General features: G+C 38.5%; 1 protein-coding gene across 4 annotated transcripts in view; it reads left to right on the top strand.

Annotated features, from left to right (window-relative positions):
• kcnq5b (potassium voltage-gated channel, KQT-like subfamily, member 5b) overlaps nt 1-21949 on the top strand; it is a 95254-nt gene that overhangs the window by 50054 nt on the left and 23251 nt on the right. For all 4 annotated transcript variants that reach the window (XM_016679277.1, XM_016679279.1, XM_016679278.1 and 1 more), the window contains exon 2: nt 20292-20382. In XM_016679277.1, the coding sequence (XP_016534763.1) occupies nt 20292-20382 (91 nt within the window). The remainder of the gene's footprint in view (nt 1-20291; nt 20383-21949) is intronic.

Below are 21949 nucleotides of genomic sequence, written 5' to 3'. Positions count from 1 at the left end.
ATATATTCTATCTTTCTATCTGAAGAGTGGGAATGATGCTGAATTTTCCATCAATAGCGGATTCTTGTTTAAACAGACTAATAAAGATCTTTCCATGTCATAAAAGGCTTTCGTTTCTAACCACTTCGTGAACGCAAGCTCAGCAAATCCCATCTCTATGCCTATTTAATGTTCAGGGGAAAACAAAGGAAGGCTGTGGAGAATGGTAGCAGGAAGAAACATATGGCTAAACCCTTACTCTGCCAATCACAGTAACATTTAGAAAAAGGCAACAGTCTGATTTATTTCCCCCCTTCATCTCAATTCCAGGAATTTTATGAATGGAAAATGTCAGGCAATAGGTTTTCCAAAGCCACTATGGCCTGTGTCTCATGAGCGTACCATGCTGCTCTGGTGAGTTCATGCTGTCTGGAGGAGCGCCACTGGAGGCACGGGACCTCTGTACCCACTTCCACTTAACGCCATGCCTTTTGGGCTTTTTAACAGTTCAAATTATCTGCATTGGGTAGAAGTTGGAAATAGTACATTACTGGAAAAAAAAAAAAAAAAAAAGGAGGAGCTGGTTGTGCCTGAAAGACACTTGTTTGATTTTAGCTTGTTAGTCTGAGGCCACAATGTCTGGAAAATACATAAGTGGTGTAAGAGCGAAAGGCGGAAGATCTTTTCTGGTGGTCCGAGGAGAACGTTAGGGTCCTTCTCGTTTCACCATCTGTTAGGGGTTTATTGTATAATTTACTGTGATAAATGTGTCATCATAAGAGTTATGATTTATCATTGTCACGTCTAATTAATGGCATTTAAAACCCCCGAAGCTGTTCTTCTAGTCGTGATTATGTTTACTATTTTCACCTCTGTTTGTTAATAAAATAAAAGCATTAATAAATACTAATACATTTGAAAACATAATTAAAAGCGCTTACTGTGTGAAGTTTAGTGATACAAACCACATTTTTTGAAGAAGTGTATTACAAATGTATTACATTATATTACGATTCATTTGTGTTTATTGGGCTTTCTCGTACAGTTACCTAAAAAATAAGTAAAAAAAATATTTTTTGTCGCCACTCTTGTTGATAATAGTAGCACAAAATATCGTGATAAAACTATAAGTCCATATCACCCACCTCTACCATCTGTTTGTTTTCGAGTTTTGATTCAATATCTGTGTTTTTGTTTTTGTTTTTTTTTATCTGAAATGTGTTTCTTTTTTAACAAAAGTGTAATGTGAACCCTAAACTTGAGGAAAAGTTGTCAGGTTTATCTTACAACAGAAAAGCACTTTAAACTAATCAGCACAGCCTGCTGTCATATCAAATTCCTTATTTCTAGGCCTTTTACCTGCAAACACGTAGACACCAACATATCTGAGCACTGTTTGAAATTAGCCTTCTGTCTTTTGTAGTCATTATGACAGAAACCCATAAAGCATTTAAATCTCCTATCCTGTAAAAACACTCTTCTTGTCTCTGCAGCACTTAGGCACTTCTGTAAAATAACTTTTATGTTATGCCTGAAAACACACCAGTTCCTGGGTGTTATAGCGTCCATAGGACGAATAATTGAAAGTCTTGCTTACCAAGTTGCATGTGTATCTCTGTTTTGAAGTATTTTGGTAGCCAGCCTCTCATGAGAAGGTTCATCGGTGTTCGATAATTTCTCCATTTGTATATTTGAAGAAGTTATTAATAAAACATAACCAGAACTATGTATCTAACTGGTATTATGCTAATGCTAAGACCAGATCTTATCTGACGGTGGACACCAACATTTTTAAAATGTTGTTCCTTAATAGTGTTCACAGGATATGTTTATGCTTGTACTAAAGCGGCTATCTTAGTAGTAATTTCACTGGATACTGACATAGGACAAATTACATTGACTCTAAAGCATCTAGCCAGTTACCCCAGGCTCCCCCGATGCCACCCCCCACTCACCCAAAAAAAAAGACAACAGCACAGCAGAGAAATAATTTTGCAGCAGGTTCTTTAGCAGAGAAAATAATCTTGAATCCTATAGAAGATTACGTTATTACAAAATTACTAGTAAAAACTCTTCAAAGTACATCCATGGTTTATGCAATTTTTTTTTTTAATTGTAACTCTAAGGGTTCTCAGTTTTCAGTTCTTAGTCATTCAATTCTAGGGACTTGAATGAGTAGAAAAAGTGGCATATTTCAAACTACGGTGGATTTAAAAATATATAAATTTGGATTTTAATATATACTTACTGAATTGTTTCTCTTCTGTTTCTGTTTCTTGCTTTTTTTACTCAGAACGTAATCCTGAAGGAACCAGAAATTTGTTTGACAAAATGAGGTGATGCACTGCGCATCGGTAAATGGAGACTGAGCCGCTATCTATTAGGTTCTTCCGCATGAACGGCTGACATCCTGAAAATAAGCCAGACAAAAAAAAAAAAAAGCAGATACAGTAGAGATGGACTGATGCAGACACAGAACAAGGAACCTCCTGCTGTCTCTGCAAGGTGTAATCAGGAACAGATGTCTTTCTGCACTCTCTTGACTGGAGGCAGATTTTCACAACAATTCATTTCCTCTTTGCAGCGTGTTTTCAGGAGGATGTAGACGCAGGATGAGCTCCTCTTGTCTTTGAGTTTCTCTGTGATTGCTTTGAATTCTCTGACAGCCTCTCAGCTTCTGATGCTAAAGACTCTTATTGCAGATGGGATTGTACCTCAGAGTGATCTTGATGGAAGACTCCATGTGGAGCTCTGCCAGGTTCAAGATCCAGAGTGTGTCTCAACGCATCGCTGCTTGCAAAGTTATTTTTTAGCACACAGTTATTTTGTTGCATTTTTAGAATTATTTAGAGGAGGATGTTCTACTGAAACAGTCACCAATTACATATTGTCATTATAGAGATGCAAAATAATAAATCTGTGAGTAATTTTCAATCTATATAAGCTATACCTGCTGATATGAATAAGAGGAGCATTGAATATGTTTCTAGCCTCCCGGCCAGGAATGTCAATAATTACTTATATCAGGAAGAAATATGATGTCACATTTTTCTATGAGAGATTATCTATAATAGCTTTAACACCTTTTTTTTTAATTCATCCATTGCAAAACCTCTTACTAGAAAACATGTGTCACAATCCAGAAGGGCTGTAAAATTAGCATCTCTGCAATGCTCTGCTTGGGAAATCTTGCACCATGTCAGCCTAACAGACTTGAATCTTGAGACTTTTGAGCACCTTTAGCATTTCAAAACATCTGGTATAACCTCTGCATTATCATGGACAACTGATATGAAAACAGTAATGTCTTTCAAATGTCCTATTAACATCTTGTTGTGTTAGAGATACATGCTTGGTGCATTAAATGGGAATTGTCTTGCAAATGCTTAATTTTCTGTTGGATTCAATATTATTTACTCTGTCTTAGAACTTGCATGGCTTTTTTTTCAGTTGTTCATATATTTTTCTTTTTCTTTTTTTGATACGTTGAAAGTAGAAACACAACTGGGAATCGTATCAGGCTGGATAAACTCCTATAGGTGCCTTTCAAGTTTTTAAATGAAACTGGGTACTCTTAAATGCATCAGATGTAATAATAATAATAATAATAATAACTTATCACTTATCATTTTGGTTTAAAATCAATTGTAAATCTGTTCCCATCTGTAAAATCTCCACTGGATCTCTTACTTACTTTGTCTTAGCTTCAGGTTTTAACATGTTTGGGAACAAACCCTCTCCAGAAATGACGCTGCCGTCCCAAGTCTAGTTAACTTATCTGTTAGCTGCCTCAGCTCTCACCGGTTCTCTTTTTGTCTATATGTTTAACTTGTTCCAGTAGGCCTCTGCATGATGAGTCATTCGTATTTTTTATTTTTTTTAAGTAATGTTTCAGGACACTGCAAATTCTAAAATGCCATTTTAAAAACACCAAATTCAAGTAATTGGCTGTTGGCCAAATCCTGATGTGTCACGGATGTGCACCTCTGTACGTGTGCATATTCAGGATTCCTTTCATAATCCGACTCGGAGCATAAATGATTCTTAGTCCTGCTGAAAAGTTTCTCTTCAGAAAAGGGTCAAAGCAAGACTGTTTCCATGGAAACAGTGCTTCATGAAGAAAGATGACTATTATGGTACTTGACAATCAAAGCAGCATAAAAGAACAGTGTGAAGCTCGATGTTATAGTCCGCAGTGGATACTTTTATGCTTGCAGGCCATGAGCTGTGTTGTTTCTCCTGTGTCATCAGTCCCAACAGGTGAGGAGCGATCAGTCAGCCAAATCCAAACTGCCACGGTGCCTGGCCAAGTTGTGAGCCAGGCCACAACTCGGCCTGTCTCAAGTTGTAAATGGGGGAAATTGTTAGCTCAGTAAACAGAATTGAGAAATTTGACAACTCTAGATGAGGGCTGTGGTGTGTCCACTCATCAATTTGATAGCAGACCCGCTCTGACGCAGCTGCTGCTTCCTGCTGCCACACCAGTAGATGAAAAAGGTGAGGTCTTCTTCTTATTTCCTCTCTGCGCCTGTCGGCGCTTCACTGACTTTGCATTTGTAAAGGTAGAAAAAGCATCTTAAGCATGCAGACGTTCACTTCCTGGTTCACTGTTTGCTGGTAATTTTTCATCACTCATTGCAACTCGTTCATTCTGGTCGATAAAAAAAAAAAAAAATCAATTGCAGTGTTTGTGTGTATATCCACATCGTGGTACTAACATAGTTGGAAGAGTTCCTACGTAACCAAATGCTATATTTTAATATTTCTCCTCCATGTAGAAATATCTGTCTGGAGGTAACGCCTGTGTTTGTTTTCTCTTTTCTCAGTGATTTGATTACATTATTTAGGCTTATCTTGGAATATTTTGTTCTTAAATTAACTTTGATCAGTTATCCCCCATACAGATAGGGGTGAGAAGCTTGGAGGAGCTCAGAGTAGAGTCGCTGCTTCTCCACAGAGGTCTGATTCAAAGGATCACAGATTATGTAACACCTTCTGCTAACTGAACCACAGTTCAGCGATAATATGAAGTTATGACAAGGCTAATGTATGTAATTGTTCTGAAAGGAAGAGAGATTTGAGAAACAAGGTGATCATTGGTCTCATTTTAGCATTCTGCTTGTACCTTACAGTTGCAAAAATTAAGAATCAGGGCTGTTTTGTTGCTTTCCAGACACTCCACAATGTGCAGATAAGTGGCCTGCAATCACATCAACATATTAACCCAAATTACTCTTTGCATGCAGACTTGTGTGCTGATAAGTACCTGCTGTTGTAGGGCCTCAGTGAAGACTAGCCAATCAATGGAGGTAATTAGCAACAATAAGAGGCTTTTGGGAATTGAAATTATCTGACAAAAAAAAAAAAAAAAAAAAGAACCAAGAGGGATAAAAGTGAATGAAACCACCCAGGGTTATTTATCTCATAAGCCATGACAGGTGTTTGTATAGGTCAAAATATAATGTGCATGTCATTATTGAATGCTTCTCACAAAGCCCTTTGTTGAGAGGATTGCTTGAGGGGAAGGATTCCTAATTGTTCCACTAGTTGTTGCATTTTTTTTCTATGTGCTTTGCCTTGTGAAAGTTAGGATGACTGTATTCAGTTTGTGAGCTGCCCTGCTGCATCACTGCTCATCCTGTCAAGAAAAAAAAAGCCCATTATTCAAATTGTCCCTGTGCAAATATTAGTGTATTAGTCGACACTGATAAATGTGCTCTCAGAGGGCTGTTTGGCATGGTAACCAAGAGCGGTCAAATTGGCTTAATGGGCGTCGAGGACAATGATACATTGGGATGGAGCATATCATTGTCAGCAGGACAAAAAAAAAAAAAAAAAGAACTGGAGGCTTTTCTATTCAACAGAATGTAGTTTTTATATATGACATTAGCATGCCTTCAGCTAAGCTACCTTGTTCATTGAATAATTCCCCCCAAAACACAACCACACACACACACACACACACCTTCACATTGGTACTGATGTTGTTTCTTTGTGAACCCTTTCCTCATCCTTTTAACTCTGAATGATTGGATAAACATTTCTCAGTGGATGTTTTCTTGGTTTGTAGAAAACTTAGGGCGTTTGTTTGGCTTGGTTGGGTGTAAGATGATTTCGAGTTGTCCTCCATGAGACGGTCAAAGACATTGGGATTTAGTTTTATTACCTAAACCGACTTTAAACCTCTCCAAAGCTTCATCCCTGACTTGACTGCTGTGTTCAACAACAGTTCATGATGCTGTCAGTTCACTAATGAGCAAAGATCTTCAAAAAACACACAACTGAATTCAGAAGATGATTTTTTGAATATAATCGCTTAAACTGGATTTTATTTAGTGTGGCAAAAATGTGCCACAGTTTTCTAAATATTATTTGTATGTAAATTTAAAAAGTGTGTCGTTTTCCCTTACTTAACTAGGTGCACAACTCTGTTTGTCACAAAGAATATAAATAAATTACGCAAAGATTTCTGGATGTTATATAAGAAAATGTGAAAAATGTCTAAATATAGTGGATATTTTCCTGATATGTCAGTTTTCTCTCTGTTTCTTCTTATAAATTTATATTGGATATTATACACCTGCCTAAACTTCAACCGCACTATGATGCATAATTCATCCTAAATCATTCTGGCTTTGAAAAATGCTCCAGCTGACATTAAAGTGCATGTTATAACCTGCTTGTTTACTGGATTCTGCTGATTTGTGTCACTGAAGAGAACATTTGCGTGCGGAAGTGCGCTACGGAGAGGAGTCATGTTGACAACTTCTCTTTGACATGAAACATGCAGCCAGAGCTCACTCGATTATGATGCGATTAGTTAATTCGGCGAAGATGTGGAAAGTGAATTATGGGTGTATCTCATTCCGCACCACTAATGGATGGAAAATACCTCCATCTCCGACCTCATCCTCCCCACACCCTTTAACCAGAAACCGTCTCATAATTTCCAACTTGTGCATTCTGAAGTGAATAGATTTAGCATCTCAGATTTATTTTGTCTTTCCATTTGGCTTTCTCTGGCTGTCTCAGTTGTAATTTACTGTGAGGTTGTTATCGTTACTGTAACAAAAACAGCCGGCCCGTTCCTGTATTTATGGGTTTTATCTTCCTGACCCTCTGAGCGCCCGTCACTTTTGAAAGAATGCTTATTAAAAAACAATCTTTCGCCATAAAACATCCCATCAAGCAGCTTTCTCTGCCCATCTGAAGCACCGGAGGAGCCCTTTGAGTGCGTCTTGAGTTCTGATGTCACTTTGTGGTGGCTTGAAGTTCACATTACCTTGAACAGAAAAGTCAACAGTTTTTCCAGAGAACAGGGAGCATGATTATCTGGCACCTCAATTACTGTCTCCACAAAACCCAAGCAGCTCCCTCAGTTGCACGCATCGTTCTGAAGTGTGCCCACACTGTAAAACCGGCATAACAAATCCCTTTAACAGAGACTCAGAGGGCCCAGTAAAGAATGTGCTGTTCGCCACACTGCGACAGAGCAGGAAGTTCACTGCTTCCCACACGGCTCCATAGAGAATGGCTTTCCCATTAGCGGCAGCATGCAGTCAGGTGCATTTTGTTTTTGTTTTTATGTTTTTTTTCTGTTGTTTAATATCTGCTGTTAACAGTGAGAAAAGTGCTGAAAACCCCATTTCGAAAGTTGTGGGAACAGGTGAAGTACTTTTTTTTTTTTTTTTAACAATAGCTGCGATGAAGTCAAACGTTTTTGATGATGACACAGGATCGGCCACAGAGAATACACCCTACCTCTTTGTTTAGTTTTCCTATTCATATTTCTTTGTCACAATTGCTTTTATTTGGCTAAACACATTTTGTCCCTTCTCATCATGCCGGGTCTTAATAATGTAAATGCACCGCCTGCTATTATAGCTCTAGGTGTGCTTTGGAAAGCCATTGTGCAATGTACTTTCTCTTCTACAGAAAATGTTCTGAAAAGGACCTGGGCAGCATGCAGCTTGCAACCCATTGTGCTGAAATAAAGAGCTGAAGCGTATATGAAACTCCCTCATTGTGAATTGTGCTGAGCAGTTGTGCTGTATCATCGTTGAATGCAGCTGAATGTGGCGATATGGGATACAGAATGCTTCCTCATCTTTTCCAACCAGCTTTTTAACAGCGACCTATTGTGCAAAATTCTCTTTTTGTGTGTTTTTTTTATACTTCCGTACGCCTTTCTTCACGACTTGTAGAAATAGTTTGAGCGTTTGGCAATAAGTAATTCTTTTGTTAAGTGGAAATCGAGCTGCTTCAAAAACGCCCTGATTATTAAGTCAAATTTGGTGGGCATTGCCTCTCACCTAGCAAACACAGTCAAGCCCAGGGTCATCACATTGAGACATAGACTTAAAACAACTCATTCTGAAACTAGCTCAAAAATAGGCAGATAAACTCTCATTATCTGATAATTATTTTGTGCAAAAAAAAAATGTAATGAATATGTTAGTAAAGCACAGATCCATCCTAACTTGTACAAGGAGGCATAAAAGACCCTCTTTAATTCAATTTTGCTGCGCTACTGTGACGTAAGAAATATATATTTTTTTCCTGTTTTATGCTCTTTCTTTTGTACTGAAAGCTTCAGATCATCTGAAATCTTTTTTGCCATTTCTCTGCTTTGCACTGCACTGTCTTTAAATATGCTGTAAAAATCACTTCATCAGTCTGTCAGTGGACAGTGGAGCTGTGGTTTTACATCATCTTCTGTCAGCAGCTGCTTGTGGAGCTCAACAGACACTCAAAAAGCTGCTTATTATGTCCACCTTCATCTGTTTGATTTATTCTCCAGTTCTTTGCCATGCTGTTTCAGGTGATCTGCAGATTCGACAGCTTGCGTTATCGCTGCTTTATTCTTTAATTTTCATGAAAGATTGATGAAAACCATTCACTAGAGTATCAAAATGCTCACTAAAGCCTAGTGGAAGGGAAAATCCTTACCCAACTCACTTTGGCAATGATCGACACATCAAAGAAGAAATATAAGCTTCTGAGAAAGATCAACATTGGTGCCAAAAGAAATTAATTTATAATTTTAGGCTTTAGAAATAACAAGAGACATGCTTATGACCTCTTATGGTCTATGATGTTTCATTACAACCTCCTTGGAAATAAGCAGAAACATAACTAGTGAGCGTTCAAAGATTTAAAACCATAAGGTTATTTTTCCTCTATTGTTGTAACAATAGAGAGTCGGATATATGCTGGTATAAATAACCAGAGTGCATTTTTTCAGGTCAGAAGTTGTTAATAATACCTTTATTTCACCAGTAGTAATGTTCCTCGTGCTCAAACAAAGCTCTAATCGGAATATACTGAAAATAGCACATGTTTAGTTTCCATCCCATATAGTTTTAAACAGCTGTTTTTTTTTAATCTTCAGATGATAACAGTGTTGCATCAACAAGACTGGAATAACTTAATGTATCAACTTAATATTGCAACTAAGTTTTTTTTACTGAAGTCTTTCTGTCTCAAAAACTGCGCCTGAAAGTTATCTACTTAAACCACAGGGATCCATCTCCAGCCTCGCTGATAACCATGCTGTCTCTCATCCTCTCCCACCTCTGACCTTCATGTTTCCCCTGGTTTTCCTCTGCATGTAAGGCCTTGCTGCAAGCACGCTGCTCCTCTGGGGGAAAAAAAGCTGGTGTGTTAAAGGCCTTCTGGATGGATCATTATCCATTCTCAGACCTTCGGGTGCTTCTAAGTTATGTTTTATTCTTCATGTATCTGAATTTATTTGCTAAAACGTAAAATCAGAAAAAAGATCAGAAATGTAGTGAATAGCAGATGAGATTGATGACGGGGTTCCCGCTGTCTGGCGGTCAATCCTGGATGCCTTTAAGCCCACAGAGTTTGGTGTTGCTTCATACAGTGTTAATTTTAGCCTTCTTGTTTGTTCAGAAAATATGCAAGAGACATTTGTTTTGCAAAGCTATCCCAAAGTACCCCAGCGTCTCTGTGTTTTGTGGGGCTTCGTAATGATTCTGGACCATCTGGAGGATCAAAAGGTCACAGGGATCCATTTAGACTAATCTTTGCCTTTAACACAATTTTCCACCAGAATCTTTAAATACTCTAAACGTGTTCTATTATGTTATACCGTACTTTCAGTCTTTCTCTATGAAACATGGTTCCATTTAGAGCCTCACAATATATTGAATTCCATTCATCACTACAGTATCAATGAGCTGTAGGAGGTTAATGACTAGAGCATATTAACCAATCAAAATACATCTTTTAGTCCTTTGTGTACATCTTGAACACGGAAAAGAAGGAAATGGAAAATGTGGTATTAGATCAATCATTAAGAGTCTTGGAATGTTAAAAAGCTGTGCTGTCATTTGACATTTTGTCTAATGTTGTGCAGCCTTGAATGATCTATTTTCAGGATTGATCACTGGGTCTCCGACTACAATTCTCTACCTGGTAACGTTTACCTGCACTGCTGTTTCTAGACACCTGAATCAAATGACTAGCTCAATCACCGAGCTGAGTATGCAGAGATAGATGGCACGTTGAAGCGATGGCACTGCCATTTATTTGGTTTGTGTGTGTTACGGAGCACACAAATCAATTACAGCAAATGTATTTTTATAGATTGTCTTATTTATTAATTGATTAAAATGTAGGAAACACAAAAGTTTCCTATGTTACACAGTGAGACAAACTTAGCCCAACTTAGCATAGGTTTGGTAACAAAACGAATACACTAAAAACATGCAGATGTTAAACTTAAAAAGGCAGACTGAATGAAAAGCTGTCTTCCTGTTTTTTGGTGTTTGATTAATTTTATTAGTTTTCCCACTGCAAACACAGACCATTTTCTTTTTCTGAGCTATCAGCCTCAATGTTCATTATCATCATAATTTAGACTGCAAAAGGATGGATGCTCAATGTCAGCCCATCGACCAGTCTAATTGATGGGGTGCTTACCATTTTCAGGTCACAAGGGTTTGTTTGAATGGACCTAAGAATAAGTGAATTTGCAGCACAGTCTCTGACTCCAGTGATGTTTTCAAACTCCTAAACCTAACGTATGCGGCGTTTGAGTCAACGTCTTCTTTAAGATAAATTTGTCTTTTATCTTTGCTTTGTTGATCCTTTTTAAGTCATTTTGGCTGCAACAATACTGAATTGAAGCTACCTCCAGTTTGCTGATTCACTGTCCAAAGACAGTGTTACTGTGAACTGAGGGCATTGCTCTGTGGGTATGGCGGCTCTGCTGAGTATCCAGAGCGCCATCTGGACAGGTGATGGCTATTCAAGACCTAAAAGTATTTGTTTTTCCATAACTTGGTGAGGTTGGCCCAGGACAATGCTTTACTCCTCTGTTTGATGGTACACTGTCATATTAATGCGTCTTCTGAATTTCATCTACTTCCAGCCTCAATAAGTCTCTGTCTGGGCGGCTCATTATCCCCTGACCTGGCATCATTAATTCTTGTTTGCTCAGAAAGAGACTGGATGTAGAAGTAGGTCAGAGCTTAAGGGTCCAGGTATTGATGCATCACACAAATACCTTTGATCGATGAGTCAAGTCCTGGAAAAGAAAAGAAAAAAAAACTGTAAGACAAATTCCTTGTAGACATTATCAGGTGTAAAATAGGATCAATAGGGTTGGAAGTGACACAGTTACACCCATGTCATTGATTGTTCTGGATCACATTAACTCCAAAAAAGGAATAATAAAAACTGTAAGAGGAATACTTGAGCAGTGTGTAAGAATGGCCTTATCACAGAGGATTTATTTTTCTATTTTGCATCACACTCCTGGACTATATGTAGAGTAGTGAACATAAAGCCCAGAATGAATTAAGAAAAGTAAAGATGACGACATGAGTTTGTGTTAGAAACTGTTGTTTTTATGTTGTTATTTTTTTTATGTAACAAACTCAGTCAAATCACCAGGTTAACAAAAGATTAACATTTTTAGAGGTTGTGAGAAATGTTTTCTCCCTTACAGATTATTGTTTATCATACCAAATTACTGTTTTTAATATTTTTTTATTCATCTGGTGAAAACATTGCAGACAACCTAGAGTTACATAAGAATGTAATTCCTCCTTTATTAAATCATCAGTCAACTGAACTTAACCACTTTCTTTGAATTAAGTTTCTCTAACAACGGCCAGGTCTTTCCACTGAAGCAGAAAACTGTTAAATAAAACTTCTAGCGGCATTTCAGACAGCTTCAAGGAACAGTGGAGAACCTTTCCAGAAGTGTTTGGCTTAGCAAAAGTATTCCCAATAGACCATAAATAACTCACCGAAGAGATCAAAAAAGAAGCCGGAGGAAAACATCTGAAGCACAGGAAACCTCCATCTATAGGAGAGTCCCAAGATGAAACCCTCTGCTTACCAAAAGGAAAACGTGTGTAAAGACTGCAATGTAAAAGTCCATCTTAAATTTCTTTAAGATCTTGACAACCCCCAATTCTTCTGGGAAGACGTTCTGTGGACTGACGAGATGAAATGGGAATTTTTAAATAATTTTGAGATTTGCCAAAAATATTTCCAAAAATATAATTTCAGTTTCTTTGTAATAAAGAATTATATAGTTAAATCTGTGCAACATTATTCCTCCCTCATTTGTAGTCATGCCAACATACAGTAGTTACAGTAAATGCAGGATGGTAATTGACACTGTGCAGAGCTTCATAAACAGTGGGACGCTGCCTTCATGAAGTGTAAATTGTTAAGTTCCTCCCCTTTACTTTCCATTACTACTTCTCCTGCAGCTCTGCTGATGGACTTTTAATTTGCTCAGCGTCTCTGGTTCCTCGACGTGAGAGAACAGACACATTAAACTGCCACCACGCTGCTTTATGAGTTTGCACTCGTGTGGGATTATATGGATAAATTCTTCTTTTCTTCATTTTACAGGATTCCATCGTTTTGCTGAATTGTGTTGTGGTCTGTTGGATGTGCTGATTTCAAATAGCTGAACACTGTGGGTGGTCTCCCTGGTTTTATCTTCTGGTAGCGCCTTCACATTTAGCTTTTGTAATAGAGCTTCATTTCACAGCTCAGGGGATTACATGTGTGCCCTCACACAGGCTCCTCTTGTTTGGTGTTTCTTTTTTTGGGATTTGGTTCTGTTGTGTAAAGAGAAGCGCTAACGCATTGCTGCAAGCTACGCACTTGCTTTCTCTGATTAATGCATTTTATGGGGGATACTATGTGTATTTTAAGATTTCAGAATATCAGTAAAAAACAAAGCTTGGGCAAAAAAAAAAAAGAAGAATTAAAAAAAAAGGCTTCACTTGCATCAACTTCTTGTGACGTGGGACCACATGTGTACTATTCTGGTCTTGCACTGGGCAGCTGCAAAAAAATTGTCCCGGGGCCGCAAATGGACCCGGGGCCACACTTTGAACACCAATGTCTTAGATTGTTTAAGCAAAACTAATCTAAACTAGATACAAAAGGAAAAATATAAGATGACATGTAAACTTTCTTCGCATGTCTTCATCAGCACTGATTTTTCAAATAATTTAAAACTTCCCACTGTTCCTCCACACTCTGGGACCTTATTTTCCACATAAAATGGAAAATTAACCTTCATCTAAAAGAGGACTTTGGACACTGACTAACAGTAATTTTGTTTTACCCCTTAGCCCTGGTAAAAAAACAAATCCCTGTGATGTCTTATTTAAGCGTGGTTTAACACAAGGAATGCAGAAGAACCCATGTCCTGGATACAGCTGTTTATAGCTCTTGAAGCTCTGGCTCCAGCTGCAGCCAATGTCTCTTCCAAACTTGAATGAAATTTGTAACAACACATTAAACATGCCATGCTTAAAAATCGTTTAGTCAATTTAACACTTTGAAATAGTCACAGTGGTGGAAAAAAACATTTCCAGTGCCAATCTTGCACAGTTAATCATGCAGTGGCATATATATATATATATATATATGCAAAAAAAACTATATTTTGTGTGTTTTATTGACCTTATATTTTGGCATACTTCCAGAAAGTAGTGGTTCATGCAATGCATAAAAAACACTCTGAGATCAGTGTCTTTTAGGCCTTAAACTGAAGCAGATAAAGCCAGCGGGATCGGTCATTAAAATGCTGCATTTGCATCTGATTTGGGAAGTCGAGAACAAAGTAGGGATATTATCATGTTCTGAGAACCTTTATTTACATAATGTGCCTTACAGCTGTTCTAGCCACATTCAGCAGCAGCCCTGTTACAGATAAATGACATAAAGCTATCTAGATATGGATAACTGCAGTCACCTTCTCACGTAACATGCAGCCTCCAACTTTGAACTCAAACGAAGTGGCTCGATTCTGAATCCTAATTAGCGTGCTTTACCCTTATTAAACTAGACAGCAATGCCAAACATGCACATGCAAACCTGTCAGCGGTTAGCTGGAAGTGCCGGAGCCGCTCTAAACTAACACATCCCTAATCATTCTGTCTGTTGTGTTCAGAGAAGAAAGGCGGCTACATACTCCCGAATCAGCAGCTGTAATTATGCAGTTTCAAAGTAATCTCTTGAAATGAGACGCTTGAATAATACAGTAGCATCACACTGCATGCTCTCCGGATACAAATAGGTCTCTCTTACCTTGTAATCTTTATTTTACTATCCTTTGTGATTTATATGTTTTTTGAAGTAAACATTAGGGCAAATAGTTTACCGTGAAACGATTTTTCTGCAGAATACTATACTTTTTTTTTCTATATAGCGTAGTACAACTACTGTAAGGTGGTGCCAACTGCTTAATCGGTTGGGCTGGCTGCTCAGGTAGCTGGTCTGCAGTCTTCTGCTTAATAAATATGCTGCACTTAACATGCAACGGCTTTCTTTGGAATCTCTCTTAAAGGACTCTAAACCAAATAAATATTATGAAAATTGCTCAAGCATTTTAAAATCTCTGTACACTTCTACAGCAAAAGAGTCTTTTTTTTTTCCTACTGTTATCACACGGCTGCAAAGTTAACAACTTGATGCAATCAGCTCCCCATGGTCATCGCATGGTTTCTCTAGAGCTGGCTTTTCCCCCCCTACCTTTTCAACACTTAACATTTTTTTTCCCACTGCATTGTGTTATAACTTGAATCACATCTGAATGCATGTTACCAAACTTAAGTTTATCCGTATAACAGGATTAATTTGTTTGTATATTTCAGGATTTAAATTGTATCTGTTTGCCTTGCAAAGTCAAGTGTTTGGAGCTGCAGTCTCCAGCTCAGCTCCCGTCCCACAGAACACCCGAGCCCCCGCCTCTCAGCTCCATCAGACTAGTGGCAGCTGTAATTAGGAAACACCTGGGGTAGCTGCTATGCTGCCGAGCTCTTCATTTGAACTTCTTCTGAGTCCTTCGCTCATTAGAAAGATGTGATGTTGTGAACGGCAGCATTGTTGTGATGAGGAGCTCAACAGGATCTGTTGAAAAGGGAAGGAGCATATTTAAGCGACAAGCCAATTTCAAGGCATCTCTTTTTTTTTTTTTTTTTTAGAAAGGGGACTCTGAATGACATTGTCATGATTAAATCTGCATAGAATATTAACAGTTTTACGTGAATAAACTTTCAATTTTTTTGAAAAATATATTTATTACATGATTATTTATCATATCATTATATATATTTATAGAAACAAAACTAGCAATCTGCAACAAAAATGCACACAATCACACATTATAGATGAAGGGCAGGTTTGTAGAGACTGATGAAAAGGTGAATGAGGAACAGACCGTGGTGGTACGGAATGATTTTTGAGGTTGTTGCATTTAGCTTACCTACTGTGAAGGTCATAAAAAAATAAATAAAAATAGTTTGTGCAAAATTAATCTATGGTTTGTAGCATTATCCGTACTTTGTACATGGAGGACCTGGAGTTTATGGCAAAAAGCCAGAGTACAACCTGAACAGGTCACCAGTCTATCATAGGTTCACCAGGGGCATGCACACACCAAGTCTGGTGTGAATATGGCAGGCCCCTTATAATGGGGTAGAAGAAAAATCCCTAAACAGTATGGCAGCCCTGCATTACAAAGCAGAATATATCTAAAAGATGTACAACATATTCATTGTTACTGTGACTTCTATTGTAGGCACTGGAGGAAAACTCCAATACTGAGTTTTCTGTTCAGATGTGTCTCAGCAGTCTTTATTTCTAAAGCCCATATGCGTTGTCATTTTTTTTTTCCTGAGCACATTGCACAACAAAAGCTTCACACAACAAACAAACAGACCCACAAGGCTCCTCTTAAACACCTCACTGTATCAAGAGTCAGACAAAATCTGTCTTTGAGCTGACTCTGCAAGCTCATTATAACGCGTCTAATCCTTCAAACACACGCGGTTCGTCTCGCTCTCCCTCGGTGCTCCCCACGGTCTGAGAAGCATAACATCAGTCTTATGGGGAATGAGACATACAATGTGAGCCCCTGATCCAACCCCCTCGCTCCCGCTGCTTGGCTGAACACACTTTGCATCCTCCGCTTTTTCTCAGAGCCCACTCAGGTGCATTATGGAAATGTCTTCTGTCATCTTCAGTGTTGCAAAAGCTTCCTCTGGGATATACAGTCGCAGCTCTGTGTCAGCATTGCAGGTACAGCAAATGGCTGCATCTGAAGAGCAGACATTAGTGATGAAATAGCTGTTCAACAGTTCAGGGCATATCACTGACAGGTCTTCCTTTCCCTCAGTGATGCTCTGAATGTTCTGTTGAAGCCCGTTGAAGGCTGAGTTGACCAACACTGTTCCACGATCAAGAACTCTCTGTATGAGATGATGACTTACCGAATGTACGGCTGCTGCTTCCGGCTCTGTCCATCACAATCATCTTGAGAGAACATCTGAGATTAGTTCAGATCTCCTGTAATGTTTTGTTGTTGTTTGCTGTAAAGTTTAAGGTCATGCGGTTACATTTAACTCTATGGGCGTTCAGGAAGATTTATATATAAATGACACACTTTACAACAACAATTCACAGTAGTCATAGGTGACCTTGCCGTTGTAGCGTGTGATTTAAAGTCATAACAGAAGAAGAATGCCATGCAAAGCACAGTTTTGTTAATATTACTATTTTATTATGCAATTTTTTTTCTTCACATTTTCTCTGTAAATGTGAAATAAATGTTGTAGCAGTTGGTTTGAAAAATGTTATTGATTTCTTATGTAAACATGGGCTACAGTCGTTTTTGGTTTCAGGACCATGGACAGCTTCAGATTGATATACCTGCATGCCATTTTTCCGAGCAGCTCCTTCTGGGACCACATAATGAAAGGGAACCAGTCATTCTAGCGTCATCGGTCTATTAGTGTGTTCTGACCTGATTAACCTGAAAAAGAACCAGGTTGCATGGATTTTGTTGCTGTTATTTCAGTTAGGATAAATCCTTCCCTTTACGCTGTTGACTATAACGATAGGGCAGATTTAAAGGGTCCTGGTCTTTTTTTTTTGAGGCTTTTTCTTTACTCCCTTGTTGTTGCACATTTCTTCAGATTGTATCCTCTCAGTCAGGGTAGGATTATGCAACAGCCAAACAAAGCAAAAATACAAGCATGCGCATGTAAAAATGACACTCTGCTCTTTGTTTATACACCAGCTGCTTGTTCGGCACGGCTCCTGACGAGGGAGTGAACCGTGAGCTGTGTGTACTTACATCATTGTCCAAAATCATATTTTCTCTTGTCGTGCTCTTGGTAGCCGTGGGGATGTGAGAACCAACAGTTGCCGCCATGAAAGGCTGAGTGAAATGGGCTATTTTCTCTCTGAGTCACACACACACGAGGGTCAGAACTTTAACACCTTCATTTCAGTCAATTAAATACGTAGATTTCAATGCATTAAAAGTTTTAACGTAAATAATTATATGTTTTATTTGCATACAAAGGTTCCGGCTAGACATGCAAAACATGTCGCAGCAACAAGCACCGATGTGCTCAACAGCATCCACATTTCTAAAATAGTATTTTTCCAAAGAAGCACTTGAATGATGAGGGCAGCGACTGAAAGGTGAATAACTTTCAATATTCCGTATTAGCAGTAAAAAGTGTTTCTAAATTGAAAGTGTATATATATTATATATGTATATTTATACTGTTTCACAGTGATTCTGTCTTAAATCATTTGTAATTAAATGTAATTTAATCTCTGTAAAGTTTGTGGTCATAAATATTTGCAGAAACTCGACGGAGGCCGATGTTAAGGAGGCTGTCATCCTCAGATTTCGTTGAGTATCTTTCCTTTGTGTAACACGTTTTATACAGTGCTAGAAAAAAGGTCAAATCAAACCACATAAATTAAAAAAAAAAAAAAAAACAAGATTAGGCCTGCACCACTCAACTAAACAAGATAAGAAGAGAGAAACTATATAATTTAAATTGAAACAAAGATGAAATAATGATTGCGAGGCTGATTGTCTAGACTCTGCAGGCCCTCCTGTGTAAACAAAGACAGCAACAGAGGTGCTTGCCCTATGTCTGCCCATCAAATTTAAAATGGTTCAAGTTAATCGATCGATGTTGCACCATTGTGTGGACAAAACTCAATTGGTTGCCTCACTCACTTTGCAGAGCATTCTATTAAAATATGCAGATAGGAGTAGCACTTGCTGTTTATGCTTTTGTCCTGTTGTAAGTGAATATGTGGTGTAGGTGAGTGGGTGTAGGGACAGATGTTCATGTTGTGTTTGCCAGAACCTGCCTGTGTGACTGCGTGTGTGTGTGTGTGTGTGTGTGCGTGTGCGAGCCGCTATAAATCCAGCTATCGCTTGTTGGAAACTAGAGAATGGTCACTCTGTTTGAAAGACAGAGTGAGATACTCCACACTAATCACGCCGTCTCGGAGCACCACAGCGGACCGGACCAAGGCCGTCTGAGCATGCTCATTCGTGGGATTAATTAGCAAACTTCAATGAGTACCTAATGATGTTGCCAGAGAGCTTTTCAGTGGCTCTTTCCCCACTTCTGCAGTAAATGTGTGCTAAAACTGGAGGCACGAGTTTGGCTGTGTGGATGGAGGGAGTTGATTGTCACTCTGTAATTTTCGGTCTGACAACCTTGTAAGTGCGAGAGGCGTAGGTGTGCCAGTGACAAGGAGCTTGCTTTCAGCTGACAGCCCCACAATGCCTGTCACCCAATGTTTCCCACCAGTCACATTCGCATTATTCAAATCTTTGGAAATGTCAACAGAGCAAACCTCCAACTTTTTGGAGGTTTGCTTTCAATTTGAAGCCCCCAGAGATCCGCAGACCCGTTATAGAGCAGCAACAGGAGGCCTACGGAAAATATAGACCTCTGTTTGGAGTATTTGTAAGTGAAGACAAGGTTTGATAACCACAGCTTTAGGTCGTCTCGTTTGGCTTCGGACACTGAGCCTCGCTGTACGTCCACCATCCTCAACCTGGAACCATTGAACTCTGTGTTTGTCAGACATCGTGGTGAACAACTTCCTAGTGTCTGTGTAAGTACAGATGTGCTGAATGACAGGCTGTGCTATCAGTAGAGCTGATGGTGTTTTAAAAAACCAAGGAACAGTGTCAGAGGTTAGCGATCGGCTAATAAGCATTCTGCTCCAGCGAAGACATGTGATTCCCTCTGACATTAACCCACAATTTTTAGATAGTTTAAGAAAACATTGACTGAACTCACAGCTTGGTGCTGGCCCATTTTAATGGAGCTGTTGTCAAAGAGTGTAATAAGTTTTTATATTATTGTCATCAAAGATTTGCCACCCTCGTGTAATTTTCTTGGTTTATGAAGGAAAAAGCCTTTAGCAAGAGGTTTATAATAAACAAACACAAATGGTAAAAATCTAATTAGGAATCAACACTGACTTTTTAATTAAAATATAACAAAAAGTTATGCTCATTGTTGATCCAAAGATCAGTCTTAGGACTCAGGGAGTTCATATAAAGACTTAAAGGCTTAAGAAAAACAGAATAGATGTGATGTTTGTTAATGTATCTCTTGCAAGAAAAATTTAAAACAGCCTGAGTATGGAAATGGTCAGAAGCTACTTGCTTTTCAGTAGCTACAGTTTCACTGCTTGCTTCTCCCCAGTCATGTTGTGCAAACAAGCATGATTAGGTTGATATCTCGGGGAAATTGGATAGTAGTCTGGCTCATGGTTCACTGCAGACAGGAACTAAGTTCTTTGATTTCACTGGGAGCCTCTTGGGGTTCTGCTTTTTCTCAACACAGCAGCGACTTCAGAAATGTCTCTCAGAGGGACAAGCAGAGACCAATCACATTTCAGTGTCGCACCCTATAGGAGTCTCTCGTCTCATTGGTGTCACTTAGTTTAACTCTAATTCCTTCTGTTTTGTTCAGGTTCGTCTTGGTATTCACCTGCCTGGTCCTTTCTGTGTTCTCAACCATCCCTGCTCATCAGGACACCTCCTCCAAATGCCTACTAATTCTGGTAAGAAAACCTTGAACCAGAAAAAATTAAAAAATCTAATTCGTTCTTCTGAGCCCATCGCACAGGAGTTTAAACATTAAACTGTCTGGAGCGGGATAATGGCCAACGCTGAGGGCTCTTCTCATTTCTCTAATATGCAAATCTCGAACCGTTTATTAGCAGAGTCTGTGGACTGGAATAAGGATGTCACAAGAGTTGTTCCAGTCCACTCATGTGACTCTGTTTACACTTGACTCAGAAATGTATGAAAAACATATAAAGCTCAGTTTGAAAGTCAAATTAAAGTTCTTATATTATTAATTAGTTTTATTTTTCTGGAAATTTTGCATTTTATTAATTCTTCAAAAAATAGTTTCAAATTTTTAGGAGAATGTTTCTTAAGGTCATTTTATTTTCATTTAATCTTTAAAAAGTATTTACACTTTTTTTTTTCTTCTCGCAGTTGTCAAAAAGTTTGAAAACCAGTGCTCTCCATCAGGCCTGTATGAGTGTAAGACTCTGGCCACAGAGTGCACAGAGCAGACTGTGCACTCTTCCCCAGAGTAAAAATATAAGTAAATTTGTTTTCCATGTGCTGATGAGGTACCTTGTCCTCCATATGACACTGTTCACTGCAGTTAATATCAGTGCAATTGGCTGGTCTCAGTCTCATTGTTGGAGAAAATGTTAAATAACCTTTCTAAGTTTTCCTTATTGTATAAAATATTGACCATCACGTAGTTCCGTGACAAATAAGTGAGAAACAAATTAAGAGCCTTATTAATTAACTGTGAATTTTCTTTTTATTAAATCTATTTTGATTTTATGTTTGACAAACGTTTGGCTGTCAGCAGAGTCTAGACTGGCTAAATAAATGCTAACAGTATCTCTCCAAGCATCTCCCTAGACTCTAGACAAAGTCGTCAAGGAGAAACTCAGTGCCACATTTGTTCACCTGTCCCTAATTTATTTTGGCCGCAAACTTTCAAACCCTCAGTTACAGATTCTTTAAGTACCCATAACACCAAATGGAGCTCATTTGGTGTTATGAGATAGAGATTTAAGTAGAACAGATAGAGCCACCGGTGGGCACAGGAGCAAAAATGCTTTTAAAAATCTCCTAAAATTATTTTACATTTGTGGGTTTTTTTTTTCCTTCCTCTTCTTTGAAAAGCCTGTAGCAGCAAGGAAAGGTCACTCTTTTGTGCACTGCAGCAATTCCTGCAGACAATTGCCCCTGCAGCTGTCGCTACCATTTCACAAAGTGCACCCCACTAATTGCATCAGAGTTACATCTAATGGAAGCAGAAGCAGTGTGTGTGCATTAACAGAGGACCTACCTTAGTCATTATCACACAAAAAGCTCTCTGCACCTGGTGACAAACAATAAGGCAATAATGAGGCAGAATGTGTGATGAATCCACAAAATAACAAGCAAAGCTTGAAATGCAAATAAGTTCTTTGGAGACTAAATATCGCAACCTCTTTAAAAAAAAAAAAAAAAAAAAAAACTAACCAAAGGATTAGATGAAGATTGTTAACATCACGTTTGCTCCACTTCATTGGTACCAATTTCTGGCAGGCCTTC

Source organism: Poecilia formosa, unplaced genomic scaffold (assembly GCF_000485575.1).
Source record: "Poecilia formosa unplaced genomic scaffold, Poecilia_formosa-5.1.2 Scaffold206, whole genome shotgun sequence".
In the NCBI taxonomy this organism is placed as follows: domain Eukaryota; kingdom Metazoa; phylum Chordata; class Actinopteri; order Cyprinodontiformes; family Poeciliidae; genus Poecilia; species Poecilia formosa.
The sequence above is the reverse complement of the archived record's forward strand: the minus strand, read 5'-3'. Positions and strand labels throughout refer to the sequence as shown.